We start from the raw sequence: 20,459 nt of genomic DNA, 5'->3' as shown, positions 1-20,459 counted from the left end.
AAATGGAATGCAAGTGTATGTGTGTAAGAGACAAGAGAAGGAGATTGGCCGTATAACCAACGAGCGTTCCCGTTCATGCAGGCATCGCATATAATTCTTGCTTACTGTTTAAAAGCCCCAGTGGAGCTCCAGTCTTCTGCTCACCTTCAGAACTAAGCAAAGCCAGCCAGGAGATGGAAGAGGTTTTTCAGCAACTCTGTCCCATTTCTTGTGGGTTCAGCTGGCGGTATCACTAACAATGAAAAATTTACAGTCTTCACTGGCCAGAGGGAAAAGGCTGTAACAGAAGGCGTAGGGTAAGGATACAGTTGCAGGCATAAGAAGTTTGTTTCCACTTTGAATTAAATAGGCACCCTCTCAGTGCTTTTGTCAACTCTGGCTTGGTGTTACATTTCTTTTGAAAACCCTCTCCGTACCTTCTTCACCTTTGTCCTGCTATATGAAAGGAGAACAGTTCGGACCCGATGCTAAGCCACAGTTTGTTTAAACCACGGTTTGTGAAGAAGTAGGGTTCCACTCACAGACAAACAAAGGAGCAGTGGTTTATTTCATTTGAGGTTGGTTTCTTGTCCCCCTGCCTCTTTTTAGCATTTCAGGCCTAGCTTCTGTTACAGAGTTTTTATTGGGAGTAGTGACTTTCTTATTTCTTTTTATACAAGTGTTCATCTTCCTGTTTAACTGCTGAGTTGAACGATGCAACCTCTGTAGGCCTACTTCTTCAGAGAGGAGGCTAAATACTACTAGATTATAGTACATTCTCTGGAATTCCATTTGCACCTCCTATCTATTCCACAGGTTGACAAAGATCCTTACCTCTTCCTTGTTCCAGTCTTTGACTGCATGTATGTGGGGTGCCAATTGCTGTGAAATCCTTGTATCCTTAGCAGCAGCAGAGGGAGTCTATGAGAGAAAGTCTTGTCTGCCATAGCTGTGGCATAGACGCTGACCTCTCCGTGTGTTTTAGGTCCCAAGAATACCAATTTAGATTACACGTATTAAGAAGTTTATTCACCTTCCAAGGAAACATGAAGAAGTACCAGGTGTGTGTATGGGTTTTTTATTGTCCTTTACTGGACAATACCTGTCACATGCTCTTCACAGCCTTGATACCTAGGGTCCAGCATGACTGCCTCAAGGGAGCATGCATGCCTGGGTTGCTTGGATCCATGGAAATGGCTTTCTGGAGTCACTCTTCGGTCAACAATGTACTAAGTACAGAGGATTCGCAAATGTGGCTTTCCCAGAAGCAGAGCTGCAAAAAGCACTTGAGTGTGGAGGAGCAAAGGTTGGCGTTGTTTGCTTCCTTCGTGTGGGTTTTTGCATTGGTTTTTTAAAATTGGATAAGTTGCTAAGAGCAAAATTATGGTTTTATTATGCGTTCTTGGATAGATGTTAGGAAAATGGCCCAACGTTTTTCTCAGGTTTTTTCTTCCCACAAGCGTGCTGCAGAGCTAGGCTGGAGAGTGAGGGCTAGTCAGCAAGGAGGTTTGTGGAGGAAGAAGCCTGCTGTCAGGTAGAGTGAGGACAAGGTGCAGAAAACGTTGCCCCGTACCTCTGTAACCATGCAAAGTGAATGGCTGGGATGGAGATTTGGGGGGAAAACTAGGATGAAGTCAAGATAGTCTGATCAGATATGACACCAAACCATGGTTAATGCAAGTCATGGTTTCAGATTATGGTTTGTTGGCTCCCAATAAACCATACAAACCATAGCTAATTCGTTGGGAAGCGAGTTGAGATGTGGAAATAAAACCACAGTTAAGCTAAACAAACCATGGCTTAGCAGTAACTTGAAACATAGATTCATAGCAAAGACACTGCCATAATTGCTGTTCTACTTAATATCTGTACTGGCTCTACCTCAGATTTAATGTATGAGCATTAAGAAAAATGTGATCAGTTACGGTAGACTATTTGTTGTCCTCCACCTTAGTTTACCTGTTAGACTGCTTAAAAGAAAAAAGAAAAGAAAAGGCAGGAATCATGCAAACTAGGGCTTCCAAATATTGAAACTTGTTTGGTTGACTGGCTTTGAATTACTTAACAGTTGGTTGACATAGAAATAATTGGTTTACATTGAAATAAATACATGTTTTTTCTCAGCACAGGTGTCATTTAGGTTATTTGTAGAATGGAAGTGCTGATTTTTCATTTAATAGCACAGCAGAATAATTTGTTTAGACAGACCTTGCTTCAACTTGAATGGATTGTTCAGTTAATGCTTTCAGTCCTATGAAAGAATACTTCCAATAATATATAAACAAAGAATCCTCAAGCTAGCTAGCTTTGTCACATCTGGACTGCAATACACACTTCAGGTTCTGCAGCAGTGAAGAACAAGTAGAAAGGCACTTGTTTTCCAAAGCATAACTGGATCCTGAAATGGTTGATGAACTGACTTGTTCTCCTCCAGCTGATGGAAAGCATTCCAGTCGCTTCAGGGCTAGGGTCCTCCTCCTCCCGTTTTCCAGAGGCATGGCCCTTCAACTTTTGTTGATCCAGAAGGGAATGGATCTCCCTCCGTGTTCCCATGTCAGACCTGCCTAATGTCAGAAATACAGAGACTTGTCAGAGCTCCAGAGAAATTTGACAGTCCTCCCCAAAAGGATAGCTTTGATCTTTTACCCAGCCTGTCATGAATTAGGCAGGGCAAGTGCAAGGGAAATGGAACATTAGTCCATTTGGTACCTCTCTGCTCCCTCTTACAACTGGGCGGTGCGAGTGCACAACAGTGTCTGCAGGTTCTGTGGGTGGAATGAGCATCTGGGGGCAGAAAGGTAAGGACAGCAAACGGATTGCAGCCTAGACAACAGAGGTATTTTGTTGTAGAACACTCCGTTTTCTCTTTTCACTGAAAAGGGAGGGGGAGCGGCCTGATCAAAGGGGCCTTCCCCAGCCATTCCTTATCCTGGTCTTCACTCAAACAAGAAGGGAAAAGGGAATAGAAGCAGCTCCCCAGGAAGAGGCAAAGAGAGAGAGGCACCACAATAGCTACAACAGGTTTTCTAGCATTGTGATCCTACTCAGTCCTCAGAGAAAAGGCATGTGTCGTGGTCAGAAACCTGCCAGGATTTGATTATCTAAATCCACATAGCCTCTCCTTCCTTGACTCAGGATCTCGATTAGGGGAAAGGCTTACCATTTTAAAGGGTGCTAATATGCATACTCAAGCTCTCGCTGGACAATGCTTCTTTATACTGCCATCTTCAGTATAAGCCAGTAGCTATAAAACCCCTCTCAAAAAGTTGTCTGTGTGTACTGTGCCATGAAGCAGTATATACTAAGACTGTGTACCAGCCACAAGATTCAACCTGTACCTGTAGCTTTGGGAAGCAACCCATGTGTTTTAGCAACTTTTATGTCTTTTCAGCTCAGCACATTATTTGAGACCAGATAGATCTGTTAGAAAAACGAATCCGTTGCTTTCTTTCCATTCACTACAATGGGGAATATAAACAGGGATATAACTTTTTTAGTTTTACAGAGGTGCATGAAGATTGCAGACATAAGAGCCTCTCCAAAATGGATTAAGCCTGCAAAACTGTAGGCAACTGATTTTTATTTTATTTTTTTAAATGGGGTTTCTGTTCCCCATAACATATTTTTGCAGATATAGAAAGAGAGAGCTCTCTATCAACTATCCTTCACTTTGCCTTTTTTCTTTTTTTAAAAAGGCCACCCAGGTCTGCCTGGGACTTTAGCAAGTTCCTGGTCCATTGCTTTGTTAACGGCACAATCCAACTACAGAATATGAAAACCTCACCCAAATCACCCCTATTTGCCTTATAATTTGGGAAGTACACAGAGTCAATGCATGCTTCCTATTATATATCAAATTTAGATTCTGAAAGCATCCTGTAGTCATCCATGAGGTTTGCCAACAGCAAAACTGGTACTGTTAGGTTTCTCTGCATGTTCTAGCGTAACTATTCTAGCATTTGAAAGCCCTAGTAGGGAATTGTGTTGTCTGGCTGGCTGAATCCCAGACTGACATAGACATGCAAGATGCCAATCCAGATCCTTGCCTAAACTTGTCAGGCCAAGCAAAACAGCATGAAAATGGATGGCTCTTTGAGACGCTCTTTATGTTGCCCAGGTGTCCAAGCACATTGTAGATCTGCATGTTTTCTGAGCCAATTACTCCCTGCCAAAATCCAGATAGTGGTATCTGAATAAATTGTTCAAATTGCATACACCTTATTCTCTCTGCAATGTTTAACTCTCCCTTCTCCCTCTCTCTTTTAATATTGTGCCTATCCTTGGTCTTCTGCACAGCTGTTAACACAAAACTGCTCAGATTTCTGCATTATTTTCCATAATTTATTCTGTGTACAACCTTAAGTTTTTCAAAGAATTTAGTGTGCTTGACAAGAGGTGGGGAAACAGAAATGCGTAAAGAGAGAGAAAGGACTGGATACTGAGACCTAAACGCTTGTGAAGGGGTGTGTACTGGGAATAGCTACAGGGCAAAGAGAATAGAGAACCAAAGTCCCAGCTCTCAATCACTGGCAGTACTTCACCCAATGCTATAAAAAACCAGCTTCTTTCTACTTAATAGCTTTAACTAGGAAGTAACTACTTGTACCATAATCATACCCTAGATCAGTAGCTCCCAACCTTTTTTGGCCATGTCCCACCTAAGCATCTCTAAAATCCTGATGCCTTCCCCCCGTGAGATATAATTCTTACTATTTAAAAAGTGAACTATTCACATGGAGGAAGCCTAAAATGAGCTATTAACTATTAATAACTCATTCTCGAATTTCCACCCCCTTAAAAATCAAATTGCCCCCCTGTAGGGTGTGTACCCCACATTGGGAACCATGGTCCTAGACCCAAGCTCAGGAGGGGGTGACATTTCAGGGTCAGGACATCCTGGACTGCAGGCCTGTTATCATGAAGAAGAATAAAAGAGGCTAAATTGCCAGACTTAATTATCTGTAACTATATGGGGTATCTGGGCGCTGGTGGCACTGTGGTCTAAACCACTGAGCCTAGGGCTTGCTGATCAGAAGGTCAGCGGTTCGAATCCCTGCGACGGGGTGAGCGCCTGTTGCTCGGTCCCAGCTCCTGCCAACCTAGCAATTAGAAAGCACATCAAAGTGCAAGTAGATAAATAGGTACCGCTCCGGTGGGAGGGTAAACAGCGTTTCCAGGCTTCCCTGGTTTCGCCAGAAGCGGCTTAGTCATGCTGGCCACATGACCTGGAAGCTGTACGCCGGCTCCCTCGGCCAGTAAAGCGAGATGAGTGCCGCAACCCCAGAGTCGTTCACGACTGGACCCAATAGTCAGGGGTCCCTTTACCTTTACCTTTTATATGGGCTATCTACTAAAGGTGCACCATATATATCCACACTTTTACAGGGCCATGCATACCTTGGAAAAAATTGGGGTGGGGATATTTGGAGACCTGGGGAGGAAATGGCAAAATTCTTACACCTTTTTAGGCTCTCCTTTAGGTTGCTGGCTCTGTAGAGCAAACACACAAACAAACAAACAAACAAAACATGCTTATAGATGAAATTCTAGAATTTGTGGTTTGAGACACAAGAGAGTCCTGTGCCACTCTGTGTGACATGCTGTCTCAAGAGCGACAAACCCCAAAGAGTTCCTGCTGGCATTTCCTAGTTTGAGGCACCAACAGGGTCTGGCAGCAGGAGGGTGGAACAAGCACTACAATAATCAAGGGCATTAACATCACAGGGAAAGTGGGAGTCCATGTTGCCAGTAGGATTTATAATCCCCAGGACATATGTGGCTTGCTTGGAAGCCGTTGACCTTAGTTTCAGAGATGTACATAGGGTCCCTTGCATCCTTGCAAGGAGCTGATACAGCACCCACCCGCCCGCCAAAAAATACCACTTTACTGCACACTTTAGTGCCATGGTGCAGGAAGGACTGGAAGCTTCTCCTGCATCTGAATTCACTGCGACAGCGGCGGCATGCCACCACACACATACATCGTACACTCCATAGTCTGAAAAGTGATTTCTTCCCCCTCCCTGGGCCTGCGCCCTCCAGCGGGGGCCAGTTTCACAAACCCCTGGGTACGTCTCTGCTTAGTTTCCAGTACACATATGGCAGTAAGCTATGGTAAACTTCACTTCCTACTTTGTTTTGTCCACTCACATGAAGGAAGGAGTGAAGCAGCAGCAAGGGGGTTCTGTGTACTTGCATGAATTTCCATTCATTCATTGAAAACATGTACCTCCTGCTCTGCAACTGGAAAAGCTCCCAATTAAACAACTAGCAAACCAGGCTTTCAATACATGACGAAAAGAAAAGTGGATGGGAAGCGAAGAGGAACAGAAGCTCAACCTATTATTCTGTTTATTTTGCAGTCTGGATCCAACCTTTACACTATCTTGCAGTTGTTACTTTTCTGCCTGTATTAAGAGAAACCTTTTATTCCTCCCCTCTTTTGATCCTCACATTCAGTTCATCACATCATTGTCCCAGGGGTCATGGCCAGAGGTTAGGGTGCACCACCTTAGGGATCAACAGGAAGCTCATTGGATAGGAGCATCTGCAGAAGAGCCTTTGAAGATAGCTTACATTGATTGGTCAGATGTAACCGGTGTATTTGGTCTCAAGGGGAGTTCATAGAAGAATGGATCTGAGTGATGGGGAGCAATGTCTAAAGGGCATTTGTTACTTACGTAAAATTAATATGTATGCTCGTCGTATTCTCATGTCTGGCAGTCATGCAGCCAGAAACATAAGAAACTTAAACAAAGGGACCTAAAAAGCCCAAAGGACACCAATCAATGCTCTAATATTTCAAAATAGGAAAAAAGGAAGCAGATCTGTGTTACAACTTTGTATTGGGTGCAGAGGAATAATTATTGGGCCCCAAATATGCGCTACAGGAGTGTAAGTTGTGATTAGCCAATTGTATTTACACTACTGATTTTGCACTGAATGCAATGTGTGCATATTGCAGATAAATCACAGCATCATTCTGTACCATGAACATATGGTGTGAACCATAACTGAAAATCACTTTTATGATCCTGCTTATGAATAAGATAATCTGTATCGCTCTATAAATTTAGTTAGGTGGTTGTAATTGTGTGCTTTTGATTTAATTGTGGTCATCTAACCTGTTTTCTTTTGCATATTCATCATTTATTTATTGATTTAGATTTCAGTTGGGGAAATATGATGCAAATACCCTTAGCAAAATAAAATGTGTAGCAGCAAGAGTGTCTTGCAAATATAGCACTTCTCAAAGTACCCCTCTGAGACACCCTGCTTATTCAGTGTTTTTAAAGGTAAGAGCTATGGTGCTCTAGTTAGCTTCATTGTACATGCTCAATGCCAGACTGTTCCATTGAACAGTGGGGTTGCATTCCTATTGGCCTTGAAAAAGTGTTGGAATGAAAAAAAAAACAACCCTCAAAGAAGAAGTTGGGTGAGAATGAAGGCTTGGTGAAATTTTAACATTTTCCTGCTTTAGTTGCTAGTTTTTATTTATTTATTTGTATCTTTTTAAAAACTGTATGTGATGGGATGAAGAGCTGCTTGTGTGTAAATTGCAATCCCTCAGAGTTTGAACCGCTTCTCAAACCTCTGCCTGTGACGGAGCCCCTCCAGCATGGCTGCGTCAGTCGCTAGCAGAATCCGAAAGTGGCTGCTTTCGGAAACGTTTCCAACATAAAAGCTCCTTAACGGAAACACGTCTTCTGGACTCTCTGCGTGACAGTTTCCGCCGAGGAACGGGTGTTCCTATAGGGGGCCCTGAGACTTCCCCACTGTTTTCACTGGAAGCATCTCTGAGCCATTCCTCCGACTCCCCTTCCCTTGACGTTCCTGTTCGCCCCCTACTGGTTCCCTCTTCAGGTGTCAAGTCTCTCTCTACCTCAGAGAGCCTTGGCACCTCCTGTCCTGCCGATGGCAGTTCCCTGACATCCACCTCCCCTCCAGGGCCCCCTTCACCCCCTCCCGTCTCCTCCCCTACGGGTTGTGAGGAGGTAAAACCCCGGAAAGAACCTTCCTCATCGTCTGAAGTTTCGAACACCTTTCTCCACTCGTTGTGGTTCCTAGTCTCTCGGTACTCCTCGTCATCTGAGTCCGTTCCTTCTTCCAACTCCGACTCCGCGAATCCTTCCAGTTCCTCTTCCTCGTCTGTGGTGCCGAAATACTCCCTTCTAAACCTTGCTACCGGCTGTGGTTTCCGCGGGAATCTTTGGTGGAACGTTTCTGTTAAAACCTCGTCATTGACCTCCTCTGCAGTCACCCAGGTGTTTTCTGACTCCGGTTCCCCTTCCCACGCCACTAAATACTCCACCTGATTGCCCTTCCACCTGGAATCGAGGATTTCCGCTACATGGTTACTGCTTTCCCTCTCCTCCAAGACCGGTCCCCTGGTGTGCTCCTCTTCACCTCCCCCCTTGTACGGTGACAGTAATGACCTGTGGAACACTGGATGCAATTTCATGTGGTTGGGTAACCGGAGTTTGAAAGCCACTGGGTTGACCTGCTGAATGACCTCAAAGGGTCCCAATCTCTTGGGTCTTAATTTCTTACAACCCCCTTTGAACGGCAACCCTTGGGTGGACAACCACACCTGATCCCCCACCCTTATGGTTTCACCTTCCCTCCTGCTCTTGTCTGCCTGCTTCTTATATTGAGCCTTGGCCCTTTCTAAGTTGAGCTGAAGTTGACGATGGATCGCTTCCATCTCTTCTACAAACTGTTCGGCCGCTGGGACGCTCCATCTCTCGCCCCCCTCCCCCGGGAATGCCCTGGGGTGACACCCGTAATTGGCCAAAAAGGGGCTCATCCCTGCGGACACATGCTCCGCATTGTTGTAGGCAAATTCTGCCAGCGCCAGCTTTTCGACCCAATCATTCCCTCTGTCATTGACATAGCACCTCAGATATTGTTGGAGGATGCCATTTGCTCTTTCCGCCTGCCCATTGGTTTCAGGATGCCGGGCCGTCGAAAAATTGACTTCCACGTGCAGCAAGCTCATGAGCTTCCTCCAGAACCTGGAAGTAAATTGTTTCCCGCGGTCCGAGACAACCCTCAAGGGGGCGCCATGCAGCCGGAAGACGTGTTCTACAAACAACTTCGCTGTTTCTTCCGCTGTGACTGCATGTGAACATGCTACAAAGTGGCACATCTTAGTTAACAGGTCCACTACTACCATGATGGCCGTCTTCCCTTTGGATTTGGGCAGATCCGTCATAAAATCTATTGATACCGCCTCCCAAGGCCGTTCTGGCGTGGGTAGTGGTTCCAATAACCCTGCCGGCGCCCTTCTTTCCCCCTTGGCCCTCTGGCATTGGTCACACCCTCTTACATACTCCTTTACATCTTCCCTCACCTTGGGCCACCAAAACTCCCTGGTGACCATCCACATGGTCTTGTGTTGTCCAAAATGTCCCGCCGTGGGACTATCATGCAACTGCTTGAGTACCCTCCCTCTCAATTCACCTTCTGGTATATACAGTGCCCCTTTGTAATACAATGCCCCATTTCTTTCTTCAAAACCCTCCGGGCTCTCACCCTCTCCCCTGAGGCCTCTGAGCTTATTTTGGGCATATTCGTCAGTTTCCGTTTCTTCTACCAGCTCTCGTCTCCCCACCAGCGCCGCCCCACACACCCAGCGGTCCTCAGGAATGACATGTCTTTCTTCGCTTGCCCCCTCCCCTTCCAAGTACTCTGGTTTGCGTGAGAGAGCGTCCGCCCTGACGTTCTCTGGGCCTGGTACATAACAAATCTCAAAGTGGAATTTGGAAAATTCCTGTGCCCATCTCACTTGCCGTTGGTTGAGTACTCGAGCTGTTCTCCAATACTCCAAATTCTTGTGGTCGGTGCACACTTGCACCTTGTGTTGTGCCCCAATCAATAAATGTCTTCACCTCCGGAACGCTTCGTGAATGGCAAGTAGTTCCCTGTCATACACCGTGTAGTTCCGCTCGGACTTATTCAGCTTCCTCGAGAAAAAGGCACACGGTCTCCACCCTGACGTATTTCTTCCCGGCTGAAGAAGCACAGCCCCCACCGCTCTGTCTGACGCGTCTGTCTCCACCCTCATGGGCTTCTGTAGGTCCACATGCAGAAGTTGTTCTTCCGAAGCGAAAGCCCTTTTCAGTTCTTCAAAAGCTCTCTCCGCCTCCGCCGTCCAAACAAATTTCTTCTTGCTACTGAGGCAGTCGGTGATGGGCGCCGTCAAGTGTGCAAAATTCTTGATGAACTTCCGATAAAAGTTCCCAAACCCCAGGAATCTTTGCACATCCTTCTTGGTTTTCGGTGTCTTCCATTCCAGCACCGCCTGGACCTTGCCTGGATCCATGGCCAATCCTTGGTCTGACAGGCGGTACCCCAGGAATTCCACCTCCTTGGCATGAAACTGGCACTTCTCCAGTTTCACCCACAGCTGATTGGCTTGCAGCCGGCCCAACACTTCTCTCACGTCCCTCACATGCTGCTCTTCATTTTCCGAATACACCAACACGTCATCCAAAAAGGCCACACAATTCTTGTAGAGCAACGGCCCCAGGACGTGGTTGATGAAAGCTTGAAAACATGCGGAGCCGGCTTGGAGACCGAAGGGCATTACGAGGTATTCAAATGCTCCCAAAGGGGTGAACATGGTGGTCTTCCATTCATCCCCCTTCCTTATTCGTATCAGATTATACGCCCCCCGCAGGTCCAGTTTTGTAAAAATCTTCCCCTTCCTCACCCTGGTCAGAATGTCATCAATTCGGGGCATAGGAAAGGCCAGGGGTTCCGACACGGCGTTCAGGGCCCTGAAATCCACTACAAGTCTCGGCTTATCTGTGTTTTTTTTGTCCACAAAAAACACTGGGCTGCCCCCCACCGCTCGGGACTCTCTGATGAAACCCCTCTTCAGGTTTTTGTCAATGAACTCCCTCAGCTCCTGCATCTCCCTGTCTGACATGGCGTACAGCTTGCCCACTGGGAGTTGAGCCCCCGGGAGTAGGTTGATTTGACAGTCAAAGGGTCTATGCGGCGGCAGTTTGTCCGCTTCTCTTTCGCTGAATACGTTGCTCAGATCTGCATATTGCGGAGGCACCTCCCCTTGCTTCATTACCTCCATCCCAGCTAAGGTGATCTTGGCTCCCCCTGGATCCTTCCCCTGCTTGCAGTGTTCCAGGCAATGCGCCGACCCAAAGGAGACCACCCTCTGGTGCCATCCCACTAGAGGATCGTGAAGTGCCAGCCAGCTCATCCCCAAAATAATGGGAGCTCCTCCCAATGTGGCCACATTAAACGCTATCCTCTCGGTGTGTCTTGCCACCCTCATTATCATGGGAACAGTCTGTTGGTTCACTTCTCCTCCCAACAGCTCTCTGCCGTCAATCGTGGTTACCTGCAGGGGTTTACTTAAGGGGAGGGTTTGTATCTGGTGCTCAGCTGCGAACTCCTTACTCATGAAATTACAGGAGCTGCCTGAATCCAGCAGGGCTTTGATCTGTAGGGGGTGTCCATTTGGCAGCTCTAGCAACACCTCTATCACTAGAGCAGGCCTGGGAGGTTCTGGTGCGGGCACTCTCACTGCTTTTGAGCCTGGCTGCTGTGCCCCGACGGTGGCAGCCAGGCGTTGGCTTTTACCTGCTCTGTGCTTTCCTCCTCCTCTCCCCCAACAGCTCCTGCCATGCCTTGCCATTCCTTTCTCCGTGGACAGACTCTGGCAAAGTGTCCTGGCTGTTGGCAGAGATAGCATTTTTTCCCGCCCTTTCCCTCTTTCTTCCGCCCTTCACCGATGTTTGAAACTGTGCGCGCACGCGCTGTTCCCACTTCCATCGGCTCTGCCGGCGGGAAAGGCTGCTCTGGAATGTCTGGAATGCGGAGCTCCCTCCAACGTTCTCCTTTCCCCTCCCGCTTCTCCAAAGCCCTCGCCTCCTGGCGCGCTCCAATGGCTAGCGCGGCTTTAGTCAGCTGGTCCATAGACTCTGCTCTGGGGTTCCGGGAAAGTTCATCTTTCAAGGACGAAGACAGACCCTCTTCAAAAAGCATTTGAATGGGCTCAGAAGCCCAGTCCCACCCCAATCGATGAATCAACATAGTGAACTCAGTCCAGTACTCACGGACAGTCCGGTTTCCCTGTTTGCAAGCCATTAACTGCCTTCGCACTCCTCCCTGCTCAATGTCACTGGAAAACATCAGGTCCATGGCACGAAAAAACTTCATCGCGTCCTTTAGGATCTCATTATTTGCTGCCATCAAGGGTCTAACCCAGTCCTTCGCCCCTGATTCGAGGTGGCTAATTACAAAAGCCACTCGCGATTCCTCATCAGGGAAGTCATCGAATTGCAGATTGAGAGCATATTGCATCTCTGTCCTAAAGGCATGGTAGTTCCTGGGGTCCCCCCCAAATTTCTGCACCAATCCTGGCATCTTTCTGTTGAGTGGGGTGGCTTTCTCCCTCCCCCTCTCTGCATCCTGAGCCCTCCTTTCTTCCAGCCTCGCCGTCTGCAAGGCAAGCTGGATTTCCAACGTCCTATACCTTTCCTCCAGGCTTGGACCTCCAGCTGCCCCTCCGGTTCCTGCTGGTTCGCTCATGATGCCTCTCCCTGGCACAAGCTAGCTGTCGATGACTTTCGGATTGCTGTGATGGGATGAAGAGCTGCTTGTGTGTAAATTGCAATCCCTCAGAGTTTGAACCGCTTCTCAAACCTCTGCCTGTGACGGAGCCCCTCCAGCATGGCTGCGTCAGTCGCTAGCAGAATCCGAAAGTGGCTGCTTTCGGAAACGTTTCCAACATAAAAGCTCCTTAACGGAAACACGTCTTCTGGACTCTCTGCGTGACAGTTTCCGCCGAGGAACGGGTGTTCCTATAGGGGGCCCTGAGACTTCCCCACTGTTTTCACTGGAAGCATCTCTGAGCCATTCCTCCGACTCCCCTTCCCTTGACGTTCCTGTTCGCCCCCTACTGGTTCCCTCTTCAGGTGTCAAGTCTCTCTCTACCTCAGAGAGCCTTGGCACCTCCTGTCCTGCCGATGGCAGTTCCCTGACACTGTATATCATCTCTCTCCCATTATCAACATCTTAGCTAATTAACAAAATATTAATAAAATGTCCAAAGAACAATTATTAAAAAACAAATAATCACGTGACTAAGGCAGCAGCCAGAAATTACTTTTGCTAACAAGATGCGTTTGGTATAATTTCAAAGTAAAGATTCCTGCTGTGGATCAGCCACTGACAGGATCACATTACTAGCTATTGTTACTGAGAAATCTGGTATAATGAGAATAAAAAGCAAAGTAAGACATACAAAAAGTAAGCAGACCACCCCACTTTAGCATATCAGCTAACTAGGGAAAACAAAGAACCACTACCACAAAAAGGGGTCGATTTTAAGAGTGCAAGAAAAAAAATATTTATAAAATACAGTTAACATAAATACCAAAAAATACAAAAGAAATTAATTTTTCACTTTTTGTAGAGTTTGTGAATGCCCCCTCCCTTTTAAATTTTGTTCAGGGGTGTAAAGCAAACTAATAAACACATTGTGAGCAGTTGCCATTACTGTTAAAGTGGATCAGTTTTCACAAGCCTATTTGCATCAAAGCATTCTTTTTAAAAGTTCAAACAACAGAGAACATCCTTGCAAGACATAAATGTTGATACTGCCAAAGCAAATTATTGGCACTGGTTTGACTGATCTCATCCCTCTTTACTACCCACTGTTTGCCACTTTAATGGACACATCCTTTTGTTACTAACTGTGACACATAAACTCAGCCTTCAGAACCAAAAGCAGCTTTCTGAACAAGACCTTGTTTTACCAATCCATTTGTCTATTCAACACTATAAAGTGTTTCTTTTATGTACAATGGCCTTGTGAAAATAACCTTTATAGGTAGTTACTTATGTAGCTCAGGTACAATGGCAGGTACTCCAGGGAGTTGATTCCAGGGCTTTAAAGCAAGACTGGTTAACAGAACAGCCATAGTCCACAAAGGGAGCAGGATTGTTGTTTCTTTAAGTAGGCACCAATTATAGTCAAGGGAGGCAAGCATTCTTTTCTATGCCCAGCTTTGGCACATATTTCGATTGGGCTAAGGTGATGAGGCTCTGTCAACGATGTGCTGCAGTTAAACATAACACCCACCCTTTCTCACTGCGACAAAGTTTGAGAACCCTTGACATTAAAGTAATTTGAGCGTTGTTGTTTTTGGTCTTTTAGAAAAGCCAGAAATGGATGAATTCACCTTGGAAAGAGTACTGGAGGAGCTGGAGACGCTGTGCTATGAGAACATGAACGTTGCCATCGAGACAGAAGAAGGTCTCGGCATAGAGTACGATGAGGATGTCGTGTGTGACGTATGCCGCTCGCCAGAAGGAGAGGATGGCAACGAGATGGTTTTCTGTGACAAATGCAACGTCTGCGTGCACCAGGTGAGTAGCATTTCTCACTTTGCTGAGGCAGTACAGCCCCCTTCCCCAGAAGACTTAGTTGCCTGGCACACACCAGAACCAAGAATGACAGCCATCCTCCAGCCATTACTGCTGTGGTTTGTCACATCCTCTCATCACATGGGAAAGTTTGGGCTTTTCTTCACAGTTAGCATGTGCATTGAGACAACAGTCTTGCCTCAGAGGTAAGAGAGAGGAATCACTGTGCTAGGGAATAGAGGATGCCTCCAAACTCGTCCTGCCTGCCTTTTGCATTTCTTATTCTTCAGTATTTATGTTCTTCAGATGTTATTTCTCCCTGCATTTTGTTTTGTATTGTGTTCACATTATTGCTTACCATGATATTGGAGGAAAACGAGACTTCCTTCAGGCCCACCTGAACATAGGCTTAAGTATATTCACACATGCCTGTGTTGACCAATAGCTTATGCTGGTATAAAAACAGTAATATAATGGGTGTAAGGCATGGGGCTAAGTTCTTAAGTTTTGCCCCATGATTTCCTTCCCCTTTTTTACGCAAGTATAGTTGAATCTGGTATATCTTTAACTACTCATTTACATGCTCTTTTGTAACAAAGTGCTGGTTGGTGATTTAATGGCCTTGACTGAGCTGAATATGGCTGTGACTAAGAGAGGATCTTGGATAAGTTGCTCACATTCAATTTAATAGACAAATACGTAGCAAATATCCTATACAGGTCTGACCAGTCAAGTTTCCCGACTGTCCTTTAGAAGGAAAGAAAATCCATTGAAGGCCATTGAAGTCAGGCCATCAATAGTGTGAACCTGACTCTGGGATGTTCTGTGTAATCATAGGTAGCTTCCTTTAGGCAGAGACAACAGGCTTTCCCCTCTTTCTCTCTTGGCGGAGTTTCAGTGCTGCCACCTGCTAGCAGGATTTGCACCAGAGCATTTTGGGATTTAGGAAAAGAGTTGTTGAGGAGGACACAGGGCACAGCTTCCATCACTGGTGTCCATTTCCTAGTGGATCACAGTTATGCAAGTCTTTGATACGTTAAAAGTAAAACATTATCATATCTTCCAGAGATTACTCTTAGGATGTTACGAGACTTAGCATTACAAAGAGGAGTCAACTCTAGTACAAAAAGTGCATGTCTTTAAATAGAACATGGAAATGAAATGTGGTATTTCTACAGAAGTAGCCTCATGTATATGGAAAAAGTAGTCAGCATCATAGTGCTAGGAAGGCTATGGGCGTCTAACTTTTCTTTTCCAGTGAGTCTTCTTTTGTTTTTTGTTCCCTGCCCTCTTCATGTCTATAACAACTCCTCACTTATATGACCAGCCTCTTGTCTCTTTTTTTCTGCTTCCGTCTGTTGTGACACAGTATAAGATGCTTTAAACACCCCCCCCCCATGAGTTCTAATGCCAAGGAGGCCCAGGAATCATAAAGATTTCTTACACAGCAGAATATAGTGTGGGCAGGCTATATACCTGGGATGATCCAATATAATGGAAGAAAAGGGTTTCGATAACTCTTTAAGTGTTGTGTACATGAAAGAATTTCAGAACACGCTCCTTCCCCCCCCCCCATCAACTATATACAACAAGCTGCACCTGTCAGACAGCTGCAGAAGTTCACTTCTCCTTTGTATCTGTTTACCCTCATCCAGACAAATTCTTCCCTGGTTTATGTGCTTGAGCAATAAATTTATGCAAAAAGACACAGAAGTGGTCCCTTGTGAGGTTTTTTATTTGTTTGTTGGTTTTGTCTAATTGCTTCATTTGTCGATTTCACAATTTCCCCCAATACATTCAGCAGCTACAATTTTAAAGAGAAGTCCAGCAGGCGCAGCTATATTTCCATGTTAGAAAAAGTTCCTGGTGTTGAACTTTTGTCTGTCTTACATGGGACAGAGCCTTTGTCAGAAAAAAGGTGGTGCTTAATGCACCTCATTGGAGAGTTTCACGCTGTGTTAAGAAGCAAGCATTTCTTCTCTCCCTCAAGGCTTGGGCTCATGATTGAATTCCTCTAGGAAGGCAGGAATTGCTATGTCAGACTGGCTGCGTCCTGAGCAGTGGCAACCAGCAACCCCAGTCCCTTCTGTAGCCTCTTTAAGACATTGCAGTAAATTGAAATATGGCTTACCAAAACCATACAACTGAGCTGGCTCTCAGAAAGAAGCTTTCACCCACTTTGCTCCTCCTCAGTCCTTTTAGCAGTGCTACAGGTCATGGTTAACAAGGCGAGGCCTTAACTAGGATCCTGGGTTCAGACATTCTGCTCAGCCAAGCCTTGACTTAGCTGCCCCACCATACTGTGCTAAAAGGACCAGGGAAGAGCAAAGCAGGTGCAAGCTCATAGTTTGCCTTATCATGACATGCAAACCACATGCAGACAAGGAAGGCATGCCTTTCAATTGCCCACAAAGTGTGTCACCAGCAGTTTTTGCGCACGCTAAAATTTTACGACCTTATTTTGGCCCTCTACCAAAAAGCGGGCGAGAAAACTTTGCCTTTAAAAAAAAACACCAGTCATATGAATTTCAAAATTGGAACTAGGTAGGGGTGCTGAGTTGAAGGAAATACATTTTTGTTTGGTTCATTAGTACCCTTTGCTACTTCTTTGGGTGCAGCTTGTGTGTGCCCCCCCTTTCCAAACAAGCATGCTGTTGATCTCAGTGTAGGGATGCAAATGACAGGTGAATTTGAAGGCAGTTGATTATAGATTCCTCTTTGCTCCTAAGGATTTCTTCTTACTCCATTCTCTCTGGCACAGTTAAATCAAAGCTGTTTAAACACTGTGCTTCCAAGACACATGAGCTCAGAATGAAGAAAATGGATATTGGATTTTCTTTAAAAGTCCATAATGTGAGTCACACACTAACCCACAAGTGAACTAACCTGGAAGGAAGAACACAACAATCTGGGACACATTGTGAATTTTAAGGAGCTTATAGTTAAAGATTGCAAACAGCTGCAGGAAAGAGCACAAATTCTACCTTTTCCAAGAGGAACTTTAAATTGTGCATCAACTGCCGTCTTGCCACACACGTCAGATCAATTAAATGAATAAGTCAGGAGCTGGTTTTGGATTACCTTTAGGCTTTAAAATTTACCACCTACAGAGGGACCTGCTAATGAGGCAATGAGCTTTTAACGTCTAATGTATTCCAGTATTGGTAGCCCACACTGATGGGCTTGAGCTGTAGCTTGTGTGGAAATGAACCTGAGGTGTTACTCTTTCAACAAGAGTGCCTTGGTGACTTTCAGGGTGGCTTGAATTCAACATGAACATAAGGAATTGCTCTTTACTGAGTCAAATTGGTCCATTTTCGCTGGGGGAGGGAGAACCTGTGACCCTCCAGATATTATTGGACTCCAGCTTCCATCAGCCCCAGCCTGCATGACCAATAGTCTGGGACAATGAGAGTTGCAGTCCAGTAAGATTGGGGTGGGGAATCTAACCCAAGAGTGTATGCTCAGACTGGAAGCATCGTTCTCCAAGGCTTCAAGCAGGTCTCGGGCTTCTTTAATCTTGCTAACTTGAAATGCAAACATACTCCCTCCCCCATTTTTTAAACCAGGAGGTGCCAAGATTGAACCTGGGACCTGCTGTATGTGACAAAAACTACCCTCTAGAAATCCATGACTCTTTAGTACAGGCATGTCCAAAGTCTGTTTCGGGGGCCTAATCTGGCCCGCCGTTTGATTTAATCCTGTCCCCGTAGCAGTATACATCCTGGGGTAAAATCCTAACAAAAGCCCAACAACGTCAATCCTAGAAACAGCTCAACAATCTTGGGGTCAACTTCAACAACTTTGGTCAGCCCTCACGCATGTTCACTTCATCATATCTGGCCCTCTTTGAAAAAAGTTTGGGCACCCCTGCTTTAGGATGTTAATATGCCTAAACTGCCTCAAAAAAATGAGAGCCCAGTACCTGTGTTCATTCCTCCCATGTTCTCTCCCAGTTGTTCATTAGTAGCAAAGGTATCAAGCTCTGGGATTGTCAAAACACCAGAGAGAGGAAGAGCTCTGTAATGAGATCATCATTCAGCCCCTATCGTGGGTGAGGGCCAGTTTAAGCTTAGGGGTGTCCACAGTACGTATTTATTTATTTTTTATTTCCATTTATTAATTTCTTCCTTTCAAATATCTCAAAGCAATCTTAACAACAATTAATTAAATAATTAGTAAATTATTTGAAGTTCAGTCTAGGCATAATTGCACAGTGATGTACCGTTTAAACATCATACATAATATGTGGGTGTATAATGAACGAAATCTGGAAGTTAATGCCACTTTTGGCATATAAATCATTTAAACTTTGCTGTGGAATCCTGAAAGGCGTGTTTGGAGCATGCCTACACACACACACACACACACACAACCGTTGCATAACTTCTGGAATACTTAAGATTTGGACACTTGTGACTTGAACTCCAGTGCTTTGTAAATAATCATACTGAAGGATTCTCAAAGACTAAGAAAATAAGACAGAATAATGTAAGAAGTGCAATATGTCTACCAACAGGTTTAGCACATGGAATTAAATGTATCAGAGATAGCCACATTTAATTTGCCTGTCTTGGTTGTAGTGTATTTTACAGTGTTGTTTTCCATTCCTCATAAAAACAACTTACTTTTTGCAATATGTTTACTTAGGCTTGCTATGGAATCCTGAAAGTTCCCATCGGAAACTGGCTTTGCCGAACCTGTGCCCTTGGAGTCCAGCCAAAGTGTTTACTCTGCCCAAAGAGAGGGGGAGCTCTGAAACCCACCCGGAGTGGGACAAAATGGGTCCACGTTAGCTGTGCCTTATGGATACCTGAAGTAAGACACTAAATGACTTTCTAAGTGGTAGGTAGATGTGACGTAGATGAGATATATTTGGATTTCACCATGCCAGCTACTGTCCAGAATCATCACCTGTCATTCACGCCAAGGATTATGTTGAGCACACAGGACTTAAGGATGCCTGAAATTAAAAGCTTATGGTTGTTGAGCACTGTGATCTCTAAACAGTCCATTCAGACATTCAGAACCTTCTCCATGCAATGTGCTATAATTATCCCCAGGGCTATTCACACTGCAGTTGTAACATGCATTGCAGGCATTCCATGGATACACCTGCAGTTTCCTGGGAGCAGTTTTCACAGTTTAATTGTGCTTCACACATTACATGGTTGATGTGTCGAATTTAGTTTGTAACAGAGCCACCCTTAGAGTTCTGTTCTTATCCTTTGAGAAGATACAGGATGGCCAATAATTGGTGTGTTCTGTGTTGTGCTCAGGTTAGCATTGGATGCCCTGAAAAAATGGAACCCATTACGAAGATATCACATATCCCAGCAAGCAGATGGGCTTTGTCATGCAGTCTTTGCAAGGAGTGCACTGGAACATGTATTCAGGTAAGCAGTTATGTGTAGTCGAACCTGTGCACCACCCATATCAGAAAGATAAAGAAATTGTTTTAATGAAATGCGTGTTGAGAGTCACTGGCAAATAATATACACAAGCGACCAAAAGGCGCAACCTGTTAGGCCTTGCTGGGTGTTTATAACTTTTGTTATAACTTTTGTTTATTTATTTATTTCATTTCTATACCACCTTTTTCTTCCAAGGAGCTCAAGATGGTGTACATGGGTGTGTGTCCCTGTCAGAATGCTGGGTGGTAGTTGCTTGTGAGTAACCAGGCAGGACTCTGACCTGTCTTTTACAGGTTTTATTGTGCAAATTATATACAGTGAAGATACACAAGGTTCATGTCCGTCTTAGTCACTTAGGCAGAATCCGGGAGTTGCCCCTTCCGGCTTCTCCCCCAACATAAGAACTTAGACACCCCAAATCTCCACCTCCCCTCCTTGTGTTTCACCCCTCTGCGCAAGCGTGGCGACGGAAGTAGCGTGTGTGCCTCCTGGCCAGCCGGGCTAGGTGAGGTGCTTGGGCTCTCAACAGCATCTTCGAGCCCTCTCCTCACTTGGCTGGCCCCTTCCCTCTCTGCTACACTGGAGGTGTGGCGTTTCCCCTTCCTGAAAGAGGAACTGCTCCTTAGAAGCATTGGAGGCTCCCTGTATCCCGACAGTGTCTCTGCCTCT

At 45.4% G+C, this 20,459-nt stretch overlaps 1 protein-coding gene across 5 annotated transcripts in view; it reads left to right on the top strand.

Annotated features, from left to right (window-relative positions):
• JADE2 (jade family PHD finger 2) overlaps nucleotides 1-20,459 on the top strand; it is a 147,445-nt gene that overhangs the window by 90,845 nt on the left and 36,141 nt on the right. For all 5 annotated transcript variants that reach the window (XM_083428812.1, XM_083428811.1, XM_083428815.1 and 2 more), the window contains exons 6-8: nucleotides 14,168-14,379; nucleotides 19,027-19,194; nucleotides 19,656-19,772. In XM_083428812.1, the coding sequence (XP_083284938.1) occupies nucleotides 14,168-14,379; nucleotides 19,027-19,194; nucleotides 19,656-19,772 (497 nt within the window). The remainder of the gene's footprint in view (nucleotides 1-14,167; nucleotides 14,380-19,026; nucleotides 19,195-19,655; nucleotides 19,773-20,459) is intronic.

Source organism: Podarcis tiliguerta (genome assembly GCF_965153285.1).
Source record: "Podarcis tiliguerta genome assembly, chromosome: 2".
NCBI classification, from domain to species: domain Eukaryota; kingdom Metazoa; phylum Chordata; class Lepidosauria; order Squamata; family Lacertidae; genus Podarcis; species Podarcis tiliguerta.
Note: the sequence above shows the minus strand (reverse complement) of the source record. Positions and strands in the feature narration are given on the sequence as shown.